The sequence below is a fragment of the Pseudopipra pipra genome, chromosome 1 (genome assembly GCF_036250125.1).
Source record: "Pseudopipra pipra isolate bDixPip1 chromosome 1, bDixPip1.hap1, whole genome shotgun sequence".
NCBI lineage: Eukaryota > Metazoa > Chordata > Aves > Passeriformes > Pipridae > Pseudopipra > Pseudopipra pipra.
Genome location: NC_087549.1, coordinates 313,098 through 333,633, shown reverse-complemented (window position 1 = coordinate 333,633; position 20,536 = coordinate 313,098). Strand labels below are relative to the sequence as shown.

The following is a 20,536-nucleotide window of genomic DNA, read 5'->3' as shown; positions in this document are numbered from 1 at the left end:
GGATGGCCTGGGTTTGGTTGGGCAGCTCTTCCCCGTGACAGGGGTCAGCTAAACCCTGCCCTGACAGTGCTCTACTGGGATTTCTGGACATCCCCAGTGCTCCCTGGGTACTTCAGTGTTACAGCTCCACTCCCGTGGCTGGGACAGCCTCAAAACGAGATCCTGCACCACGGCTCCCAAGGAATTCATTCCCTTTCACTCCTGCTTGGCCCCTCAGGCCACCAAATGCCCTTTGGGCTGTGAAAATCCCACACGTGCCCACAGCAGTGTCACAGGGTGAAACATGGACACCACAGTGGCTCCCCAGAGTCGGAAAGCTCAGCTTGTGCCTGTGTTTCCACGGGGAGCCAACAAGCCTCCAGGAACTTCTTACCCTCCTCTCAGCTCCAGACTCCTCCTCATCATCTCCTTTGGGTTCGTCCAGGAACTGGATGACACTGACTCTGTTTAAGTTGGTGTCTGTCCAGCTTTCATCCACACTGTTCTGCAGGAGGTTCTCTGGGGAGAGAGGGAACACAGTGGGAGCTCCTCTCAGAAGGGGCAGGGTTCCAGGCTTGGATGGAAGTCAGTGCTCAGCCCATTAGGGCACTTCTGCCGGATCTGCCCCTGGCATCAGAGGCCTTGAGGACAAAGGCTGTGGCCTCCAGCTCCTGTCACCTTCTGTACATCTCCCACCAGATCTACAGCCACCTCTACAGAAGGGCCTGATGGTTTAGCTCTAGTGCTCCTTACTCAAGAAGTAAGGAGAAATGTAGGATTAAGGCAGGAATCCGTAGCATTGACACAATCTCATGGTGATAGGACAATAGGTAATGAACTGCTCAGTCAGTAGATCAAAGGAGAACACTCAGAGACAAGGCTGCAGCTTCCTTATCACCTGGCAGAGAAGCAATTCCTCAGTTTTAACAATCTCTGCCTGGGAAAAGTGTCCCAGCTGTTCAGGAGCCTGGACCTGCTACAGGAATCACAGTGAGGGACAGTCCAACCCAGCAGGGAGGAAGGTTCAAGACCTCAGCCCCCTCTGGAGCACATGGCTCTGCAGCCAGTGCTTGTGACACAGATTCTTACCCAGGCTGGGAGAGGGCTGCTGAGGGAGAAGGTAGCAAGTGAGAACCTTTTCTCCTGTCTTTTCATCATCCTCGGTTTGGAATTTCAGCATGGGCTGGGACTGGTTTTCTGCCAGCCACAGGGCTTTCAGGTTAAGATTTGTCAAAGCAAAGGGCAGGTTCTGCAGCCTGCAAAAGAGAAGAACAACTGCTTGTTAAACTCACCTGATCAGGAAAGAACTCACCTCAGCTCCAGGCTGCCCCATCTGAACAGAGAGACAGAGCCAAGCTGATCTGGATCCCTCACTCCTGCACCACTGGAGCAGCTGATCTGTGCTGCTCATGGCCGTGGACTGGGCCCCAGTAACCCACCCTCACCAGCCTTTAGCCAAGGACAACTCCCAGCAGAAGTGTGAAATGAGGGGTTTGGAGGCAGAAAAACAATCCTTTCACAGCCCAGTGTACAGAGCGTTCTACAGCACCTCTGGTCAGCTTCCAACTGCTCCCAAAAATACCAGCCCCAGCAAACAGAACTGCAGCCCAAACCTGCAGGACTCAGAACAGCTCCCAGGTACCTGCACACCATGAATGAGGCTTTGGCACCCATCACCTGGGGACTGATGACAGACACAGACCACAGAATCTGCAGGCAGGAAGTCAGTCACCAGGAATTTCCCCTGATCTTTATTTCACACGTGGCAAAATGCCCTCACACTTCTGTGGTATCTCCACCCTGTGCTCAGGTGACACAGAGAAGGGTTTCCCAGGCAAAGGTTGATCCACTAGCAGCCAACCTGGGCTTCTCCACACTGCAGATCCCAGGAGCCACATGTGTCCAGCATCTCCCTCCCAGCAGCCTGCCCAGGAACACCCCTGCTGCTCACCTGTTCCCAGCCACGTCCAGGACGTGGAGCTCGGTGGTGTTGGCCAGCTCGGGGGGCAGCAGTGCCAGGCGGTTGTCGCGCAGGGACAGCACGTTGAGGTTGGCACAGCCCCCGATCTCCGCCGGCAGCGCCGTCAGGCGGTTCCGGTCCACGTTCAGGTTCGTCAGCTTGGCCAGTTTGCCCAGAGACTTGGGCAAGGCCTGGGAAGGAGCCAAGTCAGTGGTTGCAAGAGGAAAGAGCAGCAGAACTGAGGTAAAAGGCACAAAGCCCTCTGGGGAAGGCTAAAAGGCACAGTTTGGGGAACAAGCTGTCTCCTGTCCCAACAGACTCATTTGGGATAACAGTCTTCAGGACAACTTAGGGACTGCTTTTCCCTTGGGCTTACAGACTGATCCATGCCAACTCTTCCCCCCAGCACACCACACTCAGATCACCACTGCTCAAGACTTTCCTCCTGTTCATCTGCCCATTCCCAATCCTTGTGTTTTACCAGTCAAATCACGGGCAGTTTGCAGCAGGGCCATTGTCAATCAAACTATCCCACGACCCCCTTGCCAGTGCAGCCTGGATGGGCTTTGGGACTGGAAATCCCAGCACCCCAGCCATCCCAAAGAATTTTTCAGAGGAAAGAAAAAAAAAAAATATCAGTGAGAGAAAGCAGCTTCCACCAAGGTCTTCCCAAGACCTTGTGAGCTCGGTGAAACTCTGCATGGAAGCAGCTGGAGCACACTCAGGAATCCAGCTCGGAGGGCAGAAGAAGGGAAGGGATCCCTGGCAGGTGGCTACACTGAACAGCACAGGAGGGGCAGGTGGCTGCCCTGCACTCACCGTCAGCATGTTCTCGGTCAAGATGAGCTCTGACAGATTTTCACAGTCCCCAATTGACTCCGTCACGTCTGTCAGCCGGTTCTGGTCCACCTTGAGGATGGAGAGCTGCTTCAGCTGACCTGGCCAGGGCAACAAGTTAGGTGTGAGCTGTGCCAGGGGGAAGGATGCTGTTCTACACTCACCTGGCCATGATCCCATCAGAGATGATGTAACCCAACAACACAGGTTCTGCCTTTCCTCCCACCAGGCCTGTTCACAGGCCTCATCCACGCCTGATGCAGAAGTACCTGAACTCTCCTGGAGAGTTCTGCCCACCTTTATCACCCACTGCTTCTGTTCTCAGTGACTGTACCTGTGCCCACAAAGCCCTAATTCTCTGTCCCACACACTCTTGCCTGAAGCTCCCCCAGAAGCACTGTCCAGGCAGTGAAGCCCTGCAGTGGTCCCCATCCCGTGGCACTCACCGATCCCATCCGGAATGCATTCCAGCAGGTTCTGTGACAGCAGCAGGTCCGTCAGTGCCACCAGCCCGCTGACCTCGTTGGGCAGCTGCTCCAGCTTGTTCTCCGACACATCCAGACAGACCAGTCGGCGGAGGTTGCCCAGCTCCTGGATCAGAGAGAGACAGCACAGCTCCAGGGAGCAGCTGGGGCAGAGGCAGAGGGGGGAGCGAGGGCCTCACGTGGCACTCACCGGAGGCAGGGCCGAGAGCTGGTTCCGGTCCAGCCAGAGCTCGCGCAGGTTCGGGAGCGCGCCCAGAGTGTCCGGCTGTAAGGGACGGGACAGGGATGGCATCAGTCCCTTCCACGGGGAGAAGCTGCTTGAGGACACTACAAACACACCACACTCTGCAAAGCCAGGCACTGTTCTGGTTCTCACACCTCCCAAGACCATCCACTGGACAGTTTATTACAAGATGGAAGCACAGATGTCTGGGAATGTCTGGGGCAGCCCACTGGCTGCAGGAGGCCCCACAGGAAACATGGAAGGCAACAGAAGGACTGTCTGGCAGTGGGCAAGGCAAGAACTAAATCTGGAGCACAGGTCTGATGGGGAACGGCTGAGGGAGCTGGGGGCAGCTCAGCCTGGAGAAAAGGAGGCTCAGGGGGGACCTTCTTGGTCTCCACAACTCCCTGAGAGGAGGGTGAAGCCAGGTTGGGGTGGGGCTCTGCTCCTAGGGGACAAGGGACAGCACAAGAGGAAACAGCCTCAAATCGTGCCAGGAGAGGTTCAGGTTGGATATTGGGGAAATTCCTACTGGAAAGGGCTGTCCAGCCCTGGCACAGGCTGCCCAGGGCAGAGGTGGAGTCTCCATCCCTGTGGGGGTTTAGCAGCCATGTGGATGTGGCACTTGGGGACTTGGGGCAGTGGTGGCCTTGGCAGTGCTGAGGGAGCAGTTGGGCTCCGTGGTCTCAGAGTTCTTTTCCAACCTAAATGACTCCATGATTCTAGGGAGTTGGAAACTCTGGCCTTACAGATGAAATGGGTCCTCCTCCTCTCACACATGGAAACAAACACTCGGGTACCACTGGCCAACTCAACACAACCCAGCGGCACCAGCAGCCATGGCAGACATATGTTCATACCCCAAAATCAGCATTTGGGGTTGGAGTTCCTGCTCCCCTGCAGTGTGGCTCACATGTCAGACACCTGTTCTCACAGGTGAGCTCAGCCTCTGCACAGCAAAGCTGCACAAACCCCTTTGCCTCCCAGTTTTGATGGTTTTCTGCCAAAACCCATTCCAGAACACGAAGAGCAGGATCCAGTAACAGCTTAATCCACAGCTGCAAAGTTACAGAATGTCACTGGGTGTCCCTGAATACCCAGACAAGATGAATTCTGAGACTGTGCCCTGGCTCTCCACACACTGAGCCCTCCGTGGAGACAATCCCCACACTGGGTTGCCCCTACTGCCAGGGACAACATGGAATGGCCCAGCACTCCACAGGGCAGAAATCAAATCAGAAAGGAGAAAGGCAGGCAGGAAGCTGGATGAGAAGAAAAACAGCTGGGGGCAGTGCAGGACAGAGGAGAAGGGAAGCACCAGAGAGGCTCCTCGGAAAGATCCTTGGCAGCCAGACAGGAAGAATTACCACCCCAGAACTTGGAAAGGGCAGAGAGGTGTGTGAGGCCAGCAGGGCACGAGACACAAGGGCTGACACATGAAGAGAACATTAATCTGGGAAGAACAACTGGGCCATGCTGGGCAAATCAGAATCTTCCCAAACAACCTGTAGGTCTGTTTCTTTGCATCTCAGGTGAAAACCCACCTGCTTGCACAGAGGGTCTGCCCCTACCAACCACCCACATTCCCTCCCCACCAGCCCTCACCTACCAGTACTTCCAGGTCATTGCCACCGAGATCCAACTGCTCTAACTTGACAAGGAAGGAGAGTGAACTGCAAGGCACAGGGGGCAGAGAGGGAGAGAGACAAAACAGGAAACAAAGAGCAGAAGGTTAACATCTGGGACATGCATCACACAAATCACATGATCTCTAGTAACTCCTAAAGCAGGTGGGGCAATCCTGGCCTTTCTCACAGTCCCTCTGAGCCGAGCAGTTTAGGGAGCTGGTACCTTCCCCGAGCCAGACCCTCGGCCCCAAGGAGCTGAGTTTAGAGGCACCAGCAGTCCCAGTACAGCCAGTTTCACTGAGGCACCAGCAGTCCCAGTACAGCCAGTTTCACTGATAACAGTTTGCCTTCTCCCCCTCCCACCACAAAATACGCTGAGAGCAAAACCATAACAGCTGACCAGCCACATCTGCACGTCACTGCTCGTTCCTGCAGCAAGGACAGGGACTGGGCATGGACTGACAGGTAACAGGAGGGACTCAGCAGACAAGACACGTTTGGGGGGCAAGGGGAACACAGCTGCAGGGCCAGGGAGGAATGACAAACTCAACAACCTCAGCCTCCCCAAACAGGATGCCCATGCTGCTGCAGAGGAAGGGAAGACAACAGTGGCATGATGTCTCAGGTGAGGTCACGATGTACAGACAGAAGCTCACTATGAAAACACTGAACAGGACCTACAGCCTTGTCCCCACTAGTGGCCCATGGACACATCCTGAGCACCCCACACATCACAACACCTGGGGAAGGACAAGACCTGCAGTCCCACAAACCCAGGAGTGGGTTTACCTGATATGGCCCAGGTGCTCAAGTGTCCTCACTCCTGAGTTTGACCCATCAGCTCCAACCCCACCTCCCCAGAGGGGGGCTGCTGCCCTTCACTGTGTTCTAGGGCAGAGCTGCCAGCCCAGCCCTGCCCACTCCCCCAGCAAGGAACAGCTTTATTCTCTTCCTAAGGAACTCTCCCAAACCAGAAATCCTCATATTTCTCTGGAAACAGCTCCACCTGTCAACACCACCCAAACCAAGGCTGTTGGGGCTGCAATAAAAGGGAGCTGCCTTGCCTGGGCCAGGCTGTAAAAACGTTTGGGCTACGCTGGAAAAGCAAGTTCCTACTGCCTGCAGTGTGGACTTTGAGATATGACACTAACTCCAGCAAAGGTTTATCAACAGAATCATCCAAAGGATCCCGTTGCACAGCACTCCCTCACCACGACTGCACATCCATTCTGACTGCTCTGAAGGGGATGCAGCCTTGACTGTCCCTCTGCACCATCACAGCTTGAATTCCCAAAACAGGGACAAGTGAGCTGTGGAATCCACGCTGATGTATAAGGACTGGCAAAAGGCCTCAGGATAGATCACCCTCCACTGTTCCATGAGAACACACCACCGAGAGCTGCCCTTCCCAAGTCATTGGCTGTGTGGGAGAGATGAGGGGTGACTATCAGCTGTACAAGCTGAATTGTTTCAGAACTCAGTTGATAGCAGAAGACTGACCAATGAAATGGAATTTTGGCAAGTAAAGGTCCCTGCAAGCTGGATATTTCAAGGAGCTGAACAAAAACAACAAATCCCAAAACGACACTGATGGATTATGTCATCCCAAATTCTCAGTGTTGAAGCCCATCTACCCACTGGGCTCAGGACCCTTGAAAACAAAGCACCAGCCATTTGGGTAAGTCATTCTTCTCTTTGGAAGGTCACCTGGACTCATTTAGAGTCATTCTTGGACATGATGGGCAGCCAGAGTAAGTACCAGAGCCTCAGGCCTGGGCAGGGAAGCTGACAGTACCACTGGCATGGCTTTGGCTGCCCACTGTGATCTCATATCTGACTGACACAGCTGATCAGAATTGCCTTGGCCTGTAAGATCCATTTCCTACTTTTGGAAGTCAGCCCAAAATAAAATTTGGGGAATTGAAGAAAGATGAAAAGAAGCTGGAATTGCACTGCAGAATGAGTATCAAGCCCAGACTAATCTTCCAGTGAAAAACTCCAACACCTCATAGCACACTACAAGTATCCTGGTGCATGGCACCCTGATCTGCCACAGGGCAACATGGGAGCACTGGGCATGAGAGTTCTCCATGGAGAACTTGGATCACAGATTGGATCACAGAACTTTGGTCACAGACTGGATTCTCAGACTTCAAACACTTGCTGGTTCTGAGATGGTGAAAAGCCCCTGGGACCATCTTCAGTGCAGTTTGAAAGCCCAGCTTTGGACGTAGCTACGGCACCTCTCCACCGACACAGTGGAACCCAGCAGTGGCACCTGCCTGCATGAACACCCAGGCACAGGCCCAGAGAGCAGCAGGGCTCAACACCAGGACCCAAACTCCTCCTGCTTGCTCACTCTCAGCCTGGAGTAAGTGTTCAAGGCCAGGCCAGATGGGACTTGGAGCAACCTGATCTAGTGGAAGGTGTCCCTGCCTATGGCAGCGCTTGGAACATGATGAGCTTTAAAGTCCCTCCCAACCTAAACCACCCTGGGATTCTATGATAAGGAGCTCTGGCTCTTGTTTTCTCCCTGTGGTGATATTCCACACGGGACCATCTCAGCTGGTCCCTTCCTATCACCTTTCTGTGACAGCATCACTGCTGACAAGTTCTGTGCAGAAAAGATCCGGTGACTCCGGCACCAGAGCAAGGTGATGGTGTGATTCTGATCTGTGCTTCTGTGTGCTGTAACCACCAAACCTGAGGCCTGGGAGCTGACCAGGGCAGGTCCTTTTAGCTCCTTTTAGAAGGGTCTTGTCCTCTGAGTTGAAGCTGCCGCAGGAATTCCACAAGCAGATACAACTGGGGCCACATAAAGCCTGTGTTTGCAGGTCCCAAGGGAAAGAACCTTGGGAAGAGCATGAGCCTGAGCCAAAGCAGCATCTCCGAGGGAGGCATGGCCATCACACCAGCCAGACTAAAGCCCCAAATGCCTCAACATAGGATCACCAGCTGCCTCCCTTGCCCTCTCCCTCAAATAAACCAGAGGAGCAAAGGGGAAAAATAGCAGCAGCTGAACTGAATTCCCACCAGGAACAGCAAGAGAGCCCTGAGGACAGGTGATAACAACTGCATGTGTCACACCTTCACCGAGGAGTTTGTGTGGCCCAAAACACGTTGCTGTTCAAAAAAGGGTCAGGCAGAATCCCTACCAACAGGAAAAGCTGGGGAATCATCAGTGGGATGGATAAGCAGGCAGGAAACAAGCTGACAGAGCACTGAACAAACGACTGTCATGGCTCAAAGCAGAGATTACTGTATGGACTGGTTAGTTCTCCACGTCCATCCACCTGAGAGCATCACCTGCACTAACCAGGTCCCCTGCCAGGAACTCATCCCTGTCCCTAACTCCGAAACAGTTAACAACACTTACCTCTTCTCTCTTGCTGGCTTATGTTTTGTCTGCTGCAGGGAAGGCAGTTATCCCATCCACAACAACCAGGAGGGATACCCAACAAAACAGATGTCAGAAGCAAAATGTACCTTCAGCTGTATCCTGCTGCTCTTCAAACCATAAACCTCACCGTGCATAGAGCTCCTCCTATGCCCATATCCGTACAGTTTTCTCTCTTTTTACAAAATAATCCATTGTCTGCTCCACCTCTCCAGGAAAAATGGTTCTCACTATTTCCAGAAGCTTTTTTGGGGAACCCTGTCTATTACAAATCAGTCCTGACACAGAGATTGCATAGAGGCTCTGAACATCCTTCCCTGTTCTCTAGCCCTGCACCATCCTCTCCCTCCTCACCCCAATTGACTGAAGTTCAGCCAGACGCAGCCTGTGCCCTCCCGAGCCAAGTGCCAGAGCCTGCACTAGTCCCTGAGGAATCAGGTCCTAAGGAAGCAGCAAGAATGATGAGGCAGGAGCCTCCTACAGCCCCCCAGACACACACTCACGTGGGGAGAGTCTTTAGCAGGTTCTCACGTAGCTCCAAAGTCACCAGGTTTGCCAAACTGCAAGAGAAGAGGGAGCGAGAAAGCCAGGTTCACTGAACAGGGCTCCAGGGATACAAGGAGCTGCTCATCTCCCTTCCCCTGGGATGGCCCCTCGTGTCCTGCACAAGGCATGAGTGTGCACACGTGGATGGAGATGGGGGAACAAAAACAGCAGGGGTGGAAATGGCTTTGATGGAGGCTTGGGGCAGTCACGGCCAACAACACTGTGCCCACACTCAGGACGAGGAACACGCCAGCACAACAGGACTGCCTGCCCAAAAAGGGAAAACCCCTCAAGTGTGGAAAGCAAAATCCCATGGGAAGGGCACTGTACCCCATGGGCAAAGTCCCACGGAACCATTTTCCAGCAGCACAAATAATTCCGAAGTCGTCATTTGCTTGGAAAGGGGCAAATGGGCACTGGGAACATAGGGAAAGGCAGGATTTGAGAAGCCTGAATCACTCCTTACTGAGCCACAGACCACAGGAGGAGAGGCTGCTGGGGCCAGGACAGGAACCTTTGTAGAAAGGTTTTTAACAAACCAAGGCTCAGGGGTGCCCACACAGCACTGCCAGCACTGGTGCAAAGCTGCCTCTGGCTCATCCCTCCAGGTCCTGCCAGTCCCCACCCCACAGGTGTGTTGTCCCCACCCCAGCCCTCTCCCCGCTGCCAGGACAGGGCCATACTCACTTCCCAATGTCAGTGGGGAGGCTCTGCAGGGACACATCATTCAAGGCCAAGTGGCCCAGGCTCCGGAGCTGGGTGAAGCCCTCAGGAAGCCTGTGAGAGCACGAACAAAATTCCATTAATCCTGTGGACAAAGCACTGAATGCCCCAAAACACCTCAATTCCCCCTAAGCCAGTCTTCTCCCAAGTAGTATCAAGACATGGAAAGGAAACAGGCAGGAACCAATGCTGAGTCTGGCTACTGATGCAGGACAAGTTCTGTTCCCAAGACCACAAAAGCCCCTTGCACAGGACACTACCTGTCCAGGTGTGCAAACTCAGCTCTGCAGTACTCCAGCATGAATCCCACACTAAATCATGCCATGGGATCACTTGGACTTGGAAGCAGAGAGGGCTCCCAAGCACCACAAGTGCCCAACAAAGGATATTTCACTGCAGCATTCCCTGGGACCAAGCACCATCACAACAGCTCCAAGGTGTGACAGAACAGGGAAAAATCCTGAAGGAAGAAATTCCTTTGCTGTTTGCAGGCAGCCCCTGGAGCCCCCATCTCCCCACACTCATCTCAACCTGGGCCAGGAAAAGGCTCTGACAAATAACACCTAGTGAAGAAGTGCTGGATTGTCCCAGGACCACAGGAGGGAAGCAAAGTTAAATCTGCCTAAAGGGAGACCTGGGCAGCACCTGCCCTGAGCACAAAGTGCAGGGGCACCTGGGGCCTCAGTGGCCCCTGCAGGGACCCCAGCAGACAGTGCAGCAAAACACCAGTGCCCAAAACCACGGCTCATCAAGGCAGGGGAGCCACACTGAATTCCCAAACATTATGGATTAAGAACTGTAGAGACAGAGGACTGAGAGACAAGGAAGAGATTCCCACTCGGGCACAGCTCGGGGCACTGAGATATCAGGGAAACAACCTAACATGGGTTCAAAAGACAGTTGTCAACAGTTCTGAATAAGAGAGGAAGGGAAAAGGGACTGAGAAGGGGCAAAAGGGGGCTGAGAGGAAGCAAAGGACAGCATGCAGGCCTTTCCTCCTCTGCAGCGTCAGCCCACGTCCATTCTGGTTTGTGACCACAGTGAAGGGATGGGGAGGGAGCAACAAACTCATTCCAGAAGCAAAGTCCTCATCACTGACCCCAGTACAACTAAGGGCTCATCAATCCAAGGCACAGGCCCTGCAGAGGAAGGAGCACACAGCAGCTCCTCCCTGAGCCAGGAGAGCAGACACCTGCAGGTTTGGCACAGGCAGGGCGACCCCAGGCCTTGGCTTCACAGGAAGACAATAACAAGATGAAGACCAGAGAAAGCCAGGGAGAATAAGCAACTTCAACTCTTCTTCTCAGCTGGACTAATTGGTCACATATGCCTTCTTACCTGGAGAGAGGATTCCCACTGAAGTCTGCGATTTCCAGGGATTTGCAGAATTTGATGCTTTCAGGAATTTCTGGAATGTCTAGAAAAAAATAGGTGAAAGAACAAAAGAGGCTTGAGAAAAGCCTAGCATGTGGAAAATGGGACAGCAGGTACAGATGGCAGCCTGAGCCACGGTAAGACAACCTCACTGTCACAGCTGAGGATCCCCGAGGGACTGCTCCACGGGGTGTGGAAAGGGCACTGCCTCTCCCAGCCAGAGGGCACCGGGAGCACTGCAGGCCTGGGCACCACTCCTGCCCAGCTCCAGCCTCACCGTTGCGGGAGATGTCCAGCTCCACCAGCTGCATGAAGTTGGCCACCTCGGGGGGAAGCCTCTGGATCTCATTGTCGCTCAGGCCCAGCTTGCGCAGGTTCAGGAGCCTGAAGAAAGGCTGTGACAGAGAGGACACAGCTGGGTCAGCAGCAGTTCTGGGGGAAACCCATCTCCCCACCTCAGGACAAGCCTGAGGGCCATCCCCGAGACACTTGGCTGCTCCCATAACCCCTGTCCTGGCCAGGCCCTCCCAGGGCAGTCACTGGGAGAGCCCCCACGAAAGGCTACAGGGGATGATGGTGAAAGAAGAGAGGCATAAATGAGTTTAGCTCAATCATTCATTTAGTATTTGTTATCCCACTCTTCTTCTCCCTCCCGTGCAGGATACAAACTGGACATTCCTTGTTTCCTACAATAAGAGTTTGCCTCAGGCTCTCAAAGCCAGCACCACGGGGAAGTCGCTCTAAAGCAGCTTGTGACAGACACTCGAGTCTGAGTCTGGTCCAGGCAAGCCAGCCAGGGAGAAGCACAGGGAGATTTCCAGTCCAAAGTGCTGCCCCTGCTATCACACCCACCTGCTGCTCAGGAGGTTTTACCAGGACATCAGTGGCAGGCCCCCTCACGATCAGGGAGGGTGTTTGTGCCCCTTGTGCCGGATGGAAAAGGCCACGGTGAGCTGTCCAGCCCAAGTAACACAAAACTAGAGAAGGAAAGAAAATCCCTTTCTACAAACACAACAGCCATAGGAATGGTGACTGGAAGGGGCCTCACAACACCTAACCTCTTCACACCCACCCTGGCTCCCATAACTCCATCTGCTGCAGAGGGCAAATTCCACGATCCATCAATCACACTCCTCCAAGACACCACCAGGTCCAGGGAGTTTTCTAAACACAATGGACTGTAATTATCAACTGAGCAAATCCTGCAGCTGCTTCTAACCATTGTTGGATCCTGGACAGGATGGGAACCAGGGCTGGGGTGTTTGCTGCATTTCCTGGATTGTTTTGGAGTGCTGGGAATAACAAACAAACAACCTGGAGCCACTTGCAGAAAATGAGATCGTTTAAGAAGTGACCTGGAACAAACTCAGGTCTGTGCAGTGACACACAGAAGCCACTTCTAATCCACATCACCCTGTGTCTGTCCTCGGCAGAGGCAGGGAGGGGCTCACAGCAGCACAGGGAACCCGAAGATCACTCACAGGTCAAGAAACACAGACAGAGTCAGGGCTGCTCATGCAGCACAGGCTGAGAGATCAAACCAGAATGAGCTCTGAACCTCCCTCCTCAAGTGTGACACATTCCCAGGTATCCACCTGCACAAAAGCTGCTGGGACAGACCTCCCCAGGAACAGCCAGGAGGTACCATGAGGTGTGGGGTGGTGGGACCCCCCCAACATTGCAGAGAACAAGAGCACAGAGCAGACAAGGGAGGGGTGAGGATGAAGAGGTGGAGCAAACATAACCCCCCAAGGTGCAGAGCTGCTCACCCCTTCAGCAGGGACAGCCCTGGGCCTGGTGTGTACCTGGAGGAGTTTCTGCTGCAGATCGAAGCCTCTGCAGTTCCCAGATCCCGTCGGGACACGCTGCTGGGCACGAGGGTGTCTGAGGGCACCAAAGCAGTGCCCTGCAGCTGTCCCACCTCCACAGCACCCCTGGCACACAGAGTGCTCGGGGACAACAGCACCCATGGAAACTCCCACTCCTGCTGGCCCAAGGTAGCACAACAACTGTACAACGAGTAAATAAATGAAAATAAGCCCTCTCACCACTGACCATCGTGGGCCCTGTTTAACTTAGTTTAACTTAGTTTATCTGATGCAAAGCAGCTCGGTGAGAAGGAAGTGGGTGAAAGTCTAAATGACAACAAAGGTTCAGGGGGAGCAGGAGTTTGGAGACTTGATTTGCTATTGTTTCCTAGAGCCTTCTCCTAATTTTAGAATGCAAGGAAATTCCAGGCAAGACATCTTGCTGACCTGCCAGAGTCTGCACGTTGGAAAATAACCCCTGAGACAGAACATGCATAGCCCAGGCTGCAGTGCCTCTGCCCATGGGCTCAGGCAGCCCCAGAACAGATGTGCACACTTTCAAATAACACTTAGAATAAACTGGAACAAACCCATGCCGTACCTGGCACAGCAATATATCTGGGAAGCGTTTACACACAGCATTTTCTCTCACCCAGCTCTTTCTTTTCTTTTTTTTTTTAATAATAATTAGAAAAAAAAAAAATAAAACTCTCCCAAACCCCCCAGTGCTGCCAGACTGTCACCAGAGCTGGGCACAGCCCTCCACGCAGGAACTGAGGAGGCCACATCCCACTTGCCAGAGTCAGTTACACCGGACCTGAATAAAATATTTACATGTGACAAAAAATAAAACAAGCCAGTTGCCATCAGTGGTGGGCACAAAAAATAAATGTGAGAATTACAGTGTTCTCATGCTCGAATTCAGATTTTATATTTGCCAAAGATGGCAAGAGGATGTGACCAAGAGCTGCAAATGCTGCCTCTGACACGAATTTCCATATCATTTCCAGCTCAGCATTCTGTGAACTGGGGACTTCAGCTTGTCAGCCCAATGGCCCAATTCCCAAAGCAAGGGCTGCGCAGGAGATTCACTTGTGACACTGGAAAATTAGAACAAATTAATTTAAAAATTGTCACTAGAACTGAGAGTGAAGCCTTGAATCTGTGTCTCTGGAGACTGGCAATTATCCCTTTTGTTAATCAAAGTTCAGCCCATTTCCCAGAGGTGGCAAAGCACAAGTTCTGGATTTAGCACCACACTGAATGTCTCCAGTAAGGTGAAACTCCCATAACTTCAGTGTTTTCTGATATATAAAATAAAACATCATCAAATCTGCCTGACTCAGACCCTTCAGAGTCCAGACTGGACTGAGAGAAGATCAAAAATAGAACTTTGAAGGAAATAAGGTAAGCACAATCTTTCCCTGTTTCCTGGCAGCCCAGAAGCCCAAAGCCCACATGGATGGGCACAGAAGGATTCCAGCACACAGGAATCTCAGAGCAGCACAGGATTCCAGCACACAGGAATCCTGGAGCAGCACAGAAGGATTCCAACACACAGGAATCCCAGAGCAGCACAGAAGGATTCCAGCACACAGGAATCCTGGAGCAGCACAGAAGGATTCCAGCACACAGGAATCCTGGAGCAGCACAGAAGGATTGCAGCACCCTGGAATCCTGGAGCAGCACAGGATTCCAACACACAGGAATCCTGGAGCAGCACAGAAGGATTCCAACACACAGGAATCCTGGAGCAGCACAGAAGGATTCCAACACACAGGAATCCTGGAGCAGCACAGAAGGATTCCAACACACAGGAATCCTGCAGCACAGAGTGTGATGGAAGTTATCACTAATTCAAAAGAGCTGAAGGTTAGAGCATACCAGTATAACAGTAGTTGGGTAACTGGTGGGAGAAGTCTTTGTAAATCAAGGATGTATTACAAGGATATTCACTCCTGGAGCACGGGGGTGTTCACAGGGGGGATAAGATGGAAAACAGCTACAAAACTGCCCTGCAAGTAAGATTTAGGGGCATAAACCCTTACAATACCCAGAGCAGAGCAACCACAGTGTAACCAACTGGAAATACAGTAATTAGTCGTTAATTAGTGACAGGTATAAAGAGTCTGTAAAGCACCATAAGCCAAAAGATAAGAAATGCTCCACAAAATTACAACATAGCAAAAAAAAAAAAAAAGGGCAGAAAATCCAGGCTCTGCAGCAGGTTTTCAACATCCTCCCTCAGCAGCCCTTTGAGTGCTGAATGTAGGCAAACACAGAAGTCATTCAAGGGTTTTCTCTAAGTTCCAAAATGAAATTCAGTTACTTCAATCTTTAAAAAAAAAAAAAGGCAATACAGATCCATGGATTTCTCAGTCAAAAGGTACAGTGACGTAATATCCTTCCAATCCTTTATATATCACAGACCTTTATCACAGACCCACGAAATAATTCGGGTTGGAAGGAACCTTGGGAGACCTCCAGTCCAACCTCCTGCCCAAGGCAGGGTCAGGATGAGGCCAGAGCAGGTTGCTCAAGCCTTTTTCTGGTCAAACCTCCAACCATGGAGGATCCAAAACTCCTCTGGGCCTCTGAAGTCTACCAAATAATTATCCTCAAAGAGGTAAAAGGGTCCTTGTATGCAGAGGGAGCCATGCAACTCTGGTGGTTCACAGGCCCCTGCAGAACCAAATAAAACCCCTTAAATGTCCCTTGCTGCTGCCAGACAGACACTGAGTGTGGCCAGTATCACCCCAAGGGAGGGAACCAGCAGAACATGTGGAGCCCCTGATGTGCCAAACCCTGCCCAGTGACATCCCCCAGTCACCACTGCCTGCCCACGAGTCACACAGCTCCCCCTACAAACCCATCTTGGTCCTTACTGTGCTGCTTTCTTCCCCTAACTGGAGAACTGAGACATCCATTAGGGGGTTTTCAGTGCTGGACCCTGTTTGGACTGGAAGTTACGTGATGGCACTTCTGGGATGCCAAACCACAGAAGGATTTCGGAAGGAAGGGACCTTCAAAACCACCCAGTGCCACCCCCTGCCATGGGCAGGGACATCTTCCACCAGCCCAGGTTGCTTCAAGCTCTGTCCAACCTGGCCTTGGACACCTCCATGGATGGGGCAGCCACAGCTTCTCTAAGCAACCTGTGCCAGGGCCTCCCCACCCTCAGAGTGAAACATTTCTTCCCAATAGCCCATCTAATCCTGCTCTGTCTGTGTGAAGCCATTCCCCCCGTCCAGTCACTCCAGGCCTTTGTCCCCAGTCCCTCTCCAGCTCTCCTGGAGCCCCTGCAGGTATCGAAAAGCTGCAGTAAGGTCTCCCCAGAGCCTTCTCTTCTCCAGGCTAAAGCATCCCAATTCTCTCAGCCTTTCCTCACTGGAGACGTGCTCCAGCCCTCTAATCATCTCCGTGGCCTCCTCTGGACTCGCTCCAACTGGCTGATCTGGGCAGGAGTGAGAAAGGATGAAAATCCTGGACAATTATTAATGAACCTCTTGATTCAGAGCACTGCCTTTGGAGTCAGTTTGGCCAGAGCAGGATCATGCTATGACAGCCAAAACTGTGCCCAAAACATCCCCTTCAGAGTGAGATCCTGCAGCAGCTGAGCAGAGCCACCCTGGTTGTACCTCACTCACCCTCGGCAGTGAGGTCAGTCCTGCCTGAGGAGCATTCCCACGCAGCACACTGTGGTTGGATTTGAGGTTACCCAGAGAAACAGCAACAGGCTCAGCCAGTTTATGGGAACAAGACACACTGGTAGCAGCAAACACAAGCTCCCTTGGCAGATTCACCTTTGGCTCGTGCTGAGGGGCTGGAACACCTTGGCATTGGGGCAGTGCAGAGCCTCACACGCTGATGTCCAGGTGCTTATCCCAGACATGATTTCCCCTGATAACACAAGGATGCCTGACAGCCACTGCAGAGCTTCTCACCCAGCGAGAGGCACAAGCACAAAGGTCCTTGACCCCGGGGAGCTCAGGAATCAGGTGGTGTTGTGCCAGTACTTCAGTCAGGTCAGGGCATAGCTCCAGCTCTGGCCCATGGGAAAGCAGAGGCTGCCAGGAGGGAGGAGACACCCACCCAACTCAGAAATGAGCTGCTGGCCTCTTGTCCCCACTGTGCCATGACGAGTCCCCAGCAGCACAGGTGGCACTGGAGGTGGCACTGGCCAGCGTTAGGAGAGGGAGATGCTCCACTCCTGAGCAGGGACAGCAGGTCCCTTGCACCCCTCTCTCATTCCCTGCGTGGGGAACCGACTGCCCTGCTCCAAACCTGGCTGCACCAGCCACCTCCTGCCCTGCCAGAGAGAACAGCACCAGCCACCCCAGTCCTCACCCAGCCCAGAGCAGCACCAGGCAGGCACCCCACAGGTTGCAGACACCAGCACGGAGCTACCAGGCACATCCAGAAAGCAGGGGAAGTTTCGGAGAGCCGAGGGCTCCAGAACTGCACAGGGGCAGGTGGCAGGACACACGTGAGGGTTAAGGCTGCTCGGACAGCAGCTTGCTCCAAAAGGCAATCTGCACCATGGAGGTGGGTCCAGCAGAACCACAGAAGGGCTGAGGTTGGAAGGGATCTCTCACGACTCTCCAGTCCAACCTCTGCTCAAAGCAGGGTCAGCTACAGCAGGTTACCCAGGGCGGCACAGACACACACAGCAACGTCACATGATGGACACACACAGCAAAGTCCCACACGTGTCACACACCAGGGTCACATGTGACACGCACACAGCAGCCTCTCAAGGGGCCCTCTTAGCCCAGCCTCTGTCTGTAAGGAACCATCTGGAGGAGGTTCCATCCCCCTCTCTGTCATGACAAAGCTTCCAAATTGTGTTTCTCCAGCTTGCTGACACGACGTGTTCTCCAAACTCAATCCTGCTTCTTTAACTGTCCGTGTTTGTGTCTACGAAGCTCCCAGCATCAGTGCTGAGGCTGCAGCAGAGCCTCAGGACATGAATGAAGGGTTACTGGAGCTCTTAAGTAAGCTGAGAGAACCAGGGTGTCCACACCGTGATTCTGGGAACTCAGACACCACCCCCACAGCTCCCTCCTGCTGCAGTTCCATGCTTGGCAGAGCCTTGGTCCTCCCCCCATTCACTTATTCAGTCAGATCAAGAGGTGGAAAATGAAAAAAGGAGAAAGGACAATGGATAAAAGGATCAGGACAAACACTCTGAGCCACCAGTCAGCTATGCCGTTTCCCAGAAACAACAAAATCCCGGGCAGGGCTGGAAAGCCAACTATTCCCCAGGCAGGATTAGGGACAGAGCCAGCCCAGCTTGGGGCTGACAGCGCTGGGTCACCACAGCCACCCCCACAGTGGCACGGTGGGCTGGTGGGGCCAGCCTTGCTGCTCAGACAGGGGGAAGGAATGGGCTGCAGCCCCAGAACACTCTGGGCAGTCTGAAGGTGCACGGCAGGTCAAGAGGACGGATCCACCAGACCCACGGAGCTTCCCGTGCGGAATGTTGGTGCCTGCGACGCCGGCACTCGGCCTGCAAGGGCCAGAGCCCCGTGCCCTGTGCCCTGTGCCCCTCCACTGTGCACACGATGGCAACACGAGCCCGCGTGTCCCACAGCTCCCGTCCTGCAGCAAGAGGCATCTTCACTCCCCAGGAAGGAGAGAAAGGATTTGGCTGTCGAGCCTGGGACCTGGGAAACACGGGCCATGTCTGCATGCAGACTGATCACCCCTCCCAGGTCAGCGCCACAACTCTGTTTTCCTGAGGCTATAAAAAAAGGGTTTCTGGCCTACCTGAGGCTGACCTCCAGCTCCCCCCTTCACCTGGCGCCTAATTCCAGGGGAATGGGACTAGGACGTGGGAGTCTTTGTTCCCCAACATCACCTGGTCTCTTCTCCGATGGCTGGCCCCCATGTTCCCACCTGGACCTGGAGGAGAGCCATCTCCATGTTCAAGAGGGAGGGAGGAAGGCAGATGGATGCCCAGGCTCCTCTACCAGCTTCCTCAGAGAAGGAGCTGTGCTGTCCTCAGCACAGACAGCTCGTGGGTGCTGCCTTGGCCCCAGCACCCCTCCTTCAGACAGCAGGGGGGCCGCTGCCCAGTGCCACCAGGCCATGGGGACATTCCTCCCCTCAGCCCAGGGCCACCAGGCCATGGGGACATTCCTCCCCTCAGCCCAGTGCCACCAGGCCATGGGGACACTCCTCCCCTCAGCCCAGTGCCACCAGGCCATGGGGACATTCCTCCCCTCAGCCCAGTGCCACCAGGCCATGGGGACATTCCTCCCCTCAGCCCAGTGCCACCAGGCCATGGGGACATTCCTCCCCTCAGCCCAGGGCCACCAGGCCATGGGGACATTCCTCCCCTCAGCCCAGGGCCACCAGGTCATGGGGACACTCCTCCCCTCAGCCCAGCTGGCTTTAGGCAGGTTTCAGTGCATCACCTCAGAATGACAGGGCATCCCTTGAGGTGAGACACCACAGCTGGAGGGGAGCAGGACATGGGAAGAGGAGTCAGGCACCAGCTTAACCAGAGCCACAACGATCTCATACACAGGCCAAGGCTCTGAAACACAGTGGTGACGACTGATACAGCTGGAGAACAGGAACCAGCTCTACACTGCAAACAAATCTTCACTCTGGAATGGCACAGACCCTTCCTGCTTCTGCAGACAAAACCATCACAGTGTTCCCAGCTCTGCTGCCCTAACAGGAGGGCTCAGGCACCTCCTCTTCCTCGGAAACAACCTGTGACAACCCAGGCTTGCCCCAAAACACCAGCCCTGAGCCAGTGGTACTGGAAGCAGATGATTTTGCTGCACAGATCGAGCACCCCAGCAGTACCTGCTGTGTGACAGTTCCTCCAACACAGGCTAAAAGGATACCAGGCAGAGACTTTGCCAACCCTTCCAACCCTGGAAGTGCCTGTGCTAAGGACAGGTCCTCCTCACCTCTCATTTCTCTTCAGAGAATTTCAAGTCCAACTGTCCAGCCCTGTCAGCACAGTCCCTGCCTCCAGTGGGACAGCACAGGTTTAATTAAAGGCAGAATCAGACTGTGAAGCAGGAAAACAATTACAATTCTCCTAGTGATTCATGAGCAAGAGGGCCTGGTTCCCAAGCCACCATGGGCTGGGCTCCCAGCTGAGCTTTGTGTTTGTCTCCAGCCTGGACAAATGCACGGGACCCTGCACCACAGGCAGGAGGTGTCAATCCATCTGTCCATCCATCAGCAAGGGCAATGCAGCACACCTTGAATGCTGACAGCGAAACCAGATCATGTATTTGAGCCTTGTGTTTCACTTCCATTTTCCCAGTTAAACACGGGCTCGACACCCTAAGACCTGCCCCTGGAGGAAGCAGAACTGCAGCGTGTTCCACAGCCAGGCACTGGGATGTGGGAGCACACACACCCACCCTGCCTGCCTAGAGACTACAGGCAGGGGAGTGTGACCTGACCCCGGGTCCCCCCCTTTCACACCTGTGCTGAGAGAAGACCTATGACACCTGTGCCAGTGGGGAAAGCCAGCCTGGAAGCCGGAAGGAGCAACTGCAAAGCAAAACACTTGGGAGTTGATCAGCTCCAAGGTTAAACTCGACAC

At 53.7% G+C, this 20,536-nt stretch overlaps 2 protein-coding genes across 29 annotated transcripts in view; one reads left to right on the top strand and one right to left on the bottom strand.

The window, feature by feature from the left end:
* The window catches only part of CCDC166 (coiled-coil domain containing 166), a 56,177-nt gene that overhangs the window by 9,342 nt on the left and 26,299 nt on the right, over positions 1-20,536 (top strand). The gene's annotated exons all lie outside the window — the stretch shown is intronic.
* The window catches only part of SCRIB (scribble planar cell polarity protein), a 104,489-nt gene that overhangs the window by 72,125 nt on the left and 11,828 nt on the right, over positions 1-20,536 (bottom strand). For all 28 annotated transcript variants that reach the window (XM_064676966.1, XM_064677053.1, XM_064677133.1 and 25 more), the window contains exons 2-12: positions 11,430-11,547; positions 11,117-11,195; positions 9,743-9,832; positions 9,013-9,069; positions 5,094-5,157; positions 3,452-3,526; positions 3,223-3,367; positions 2,759-2,877; positions 1,931-2,130; positions 1,069-1,235; positions 374-498 (exon numbers count right to left, since the gene is read on the bottom strand). In XM_064676966.1, the coding sequence (XP_064533036.1) occupies positions 374-498; positions 1,069-1,235; positions 1,931-2,130; positions 2,759-2,877; positions 3,223-3,367; positions 3,452-3,526; positions 5,094-5,157; positions 9,013-9,069; positions 9,743-9,832; positions 11,117-11,195; positions 11,430-11,547 (1,239 nt within the window). The remainder of the gene's footprint in view (positions 1-373; positions 499-1,068; positions 1,236-1,930; positions 2,131-2,758; positions 2,878-3,222; positions 3,368-3,451; positions 3,527-5,093; positions 5,158-9,012; positions 9,070-9,742; positions 9,833-11,116; positions 11,196-11,429; positions 11,548-20,536) is intronic.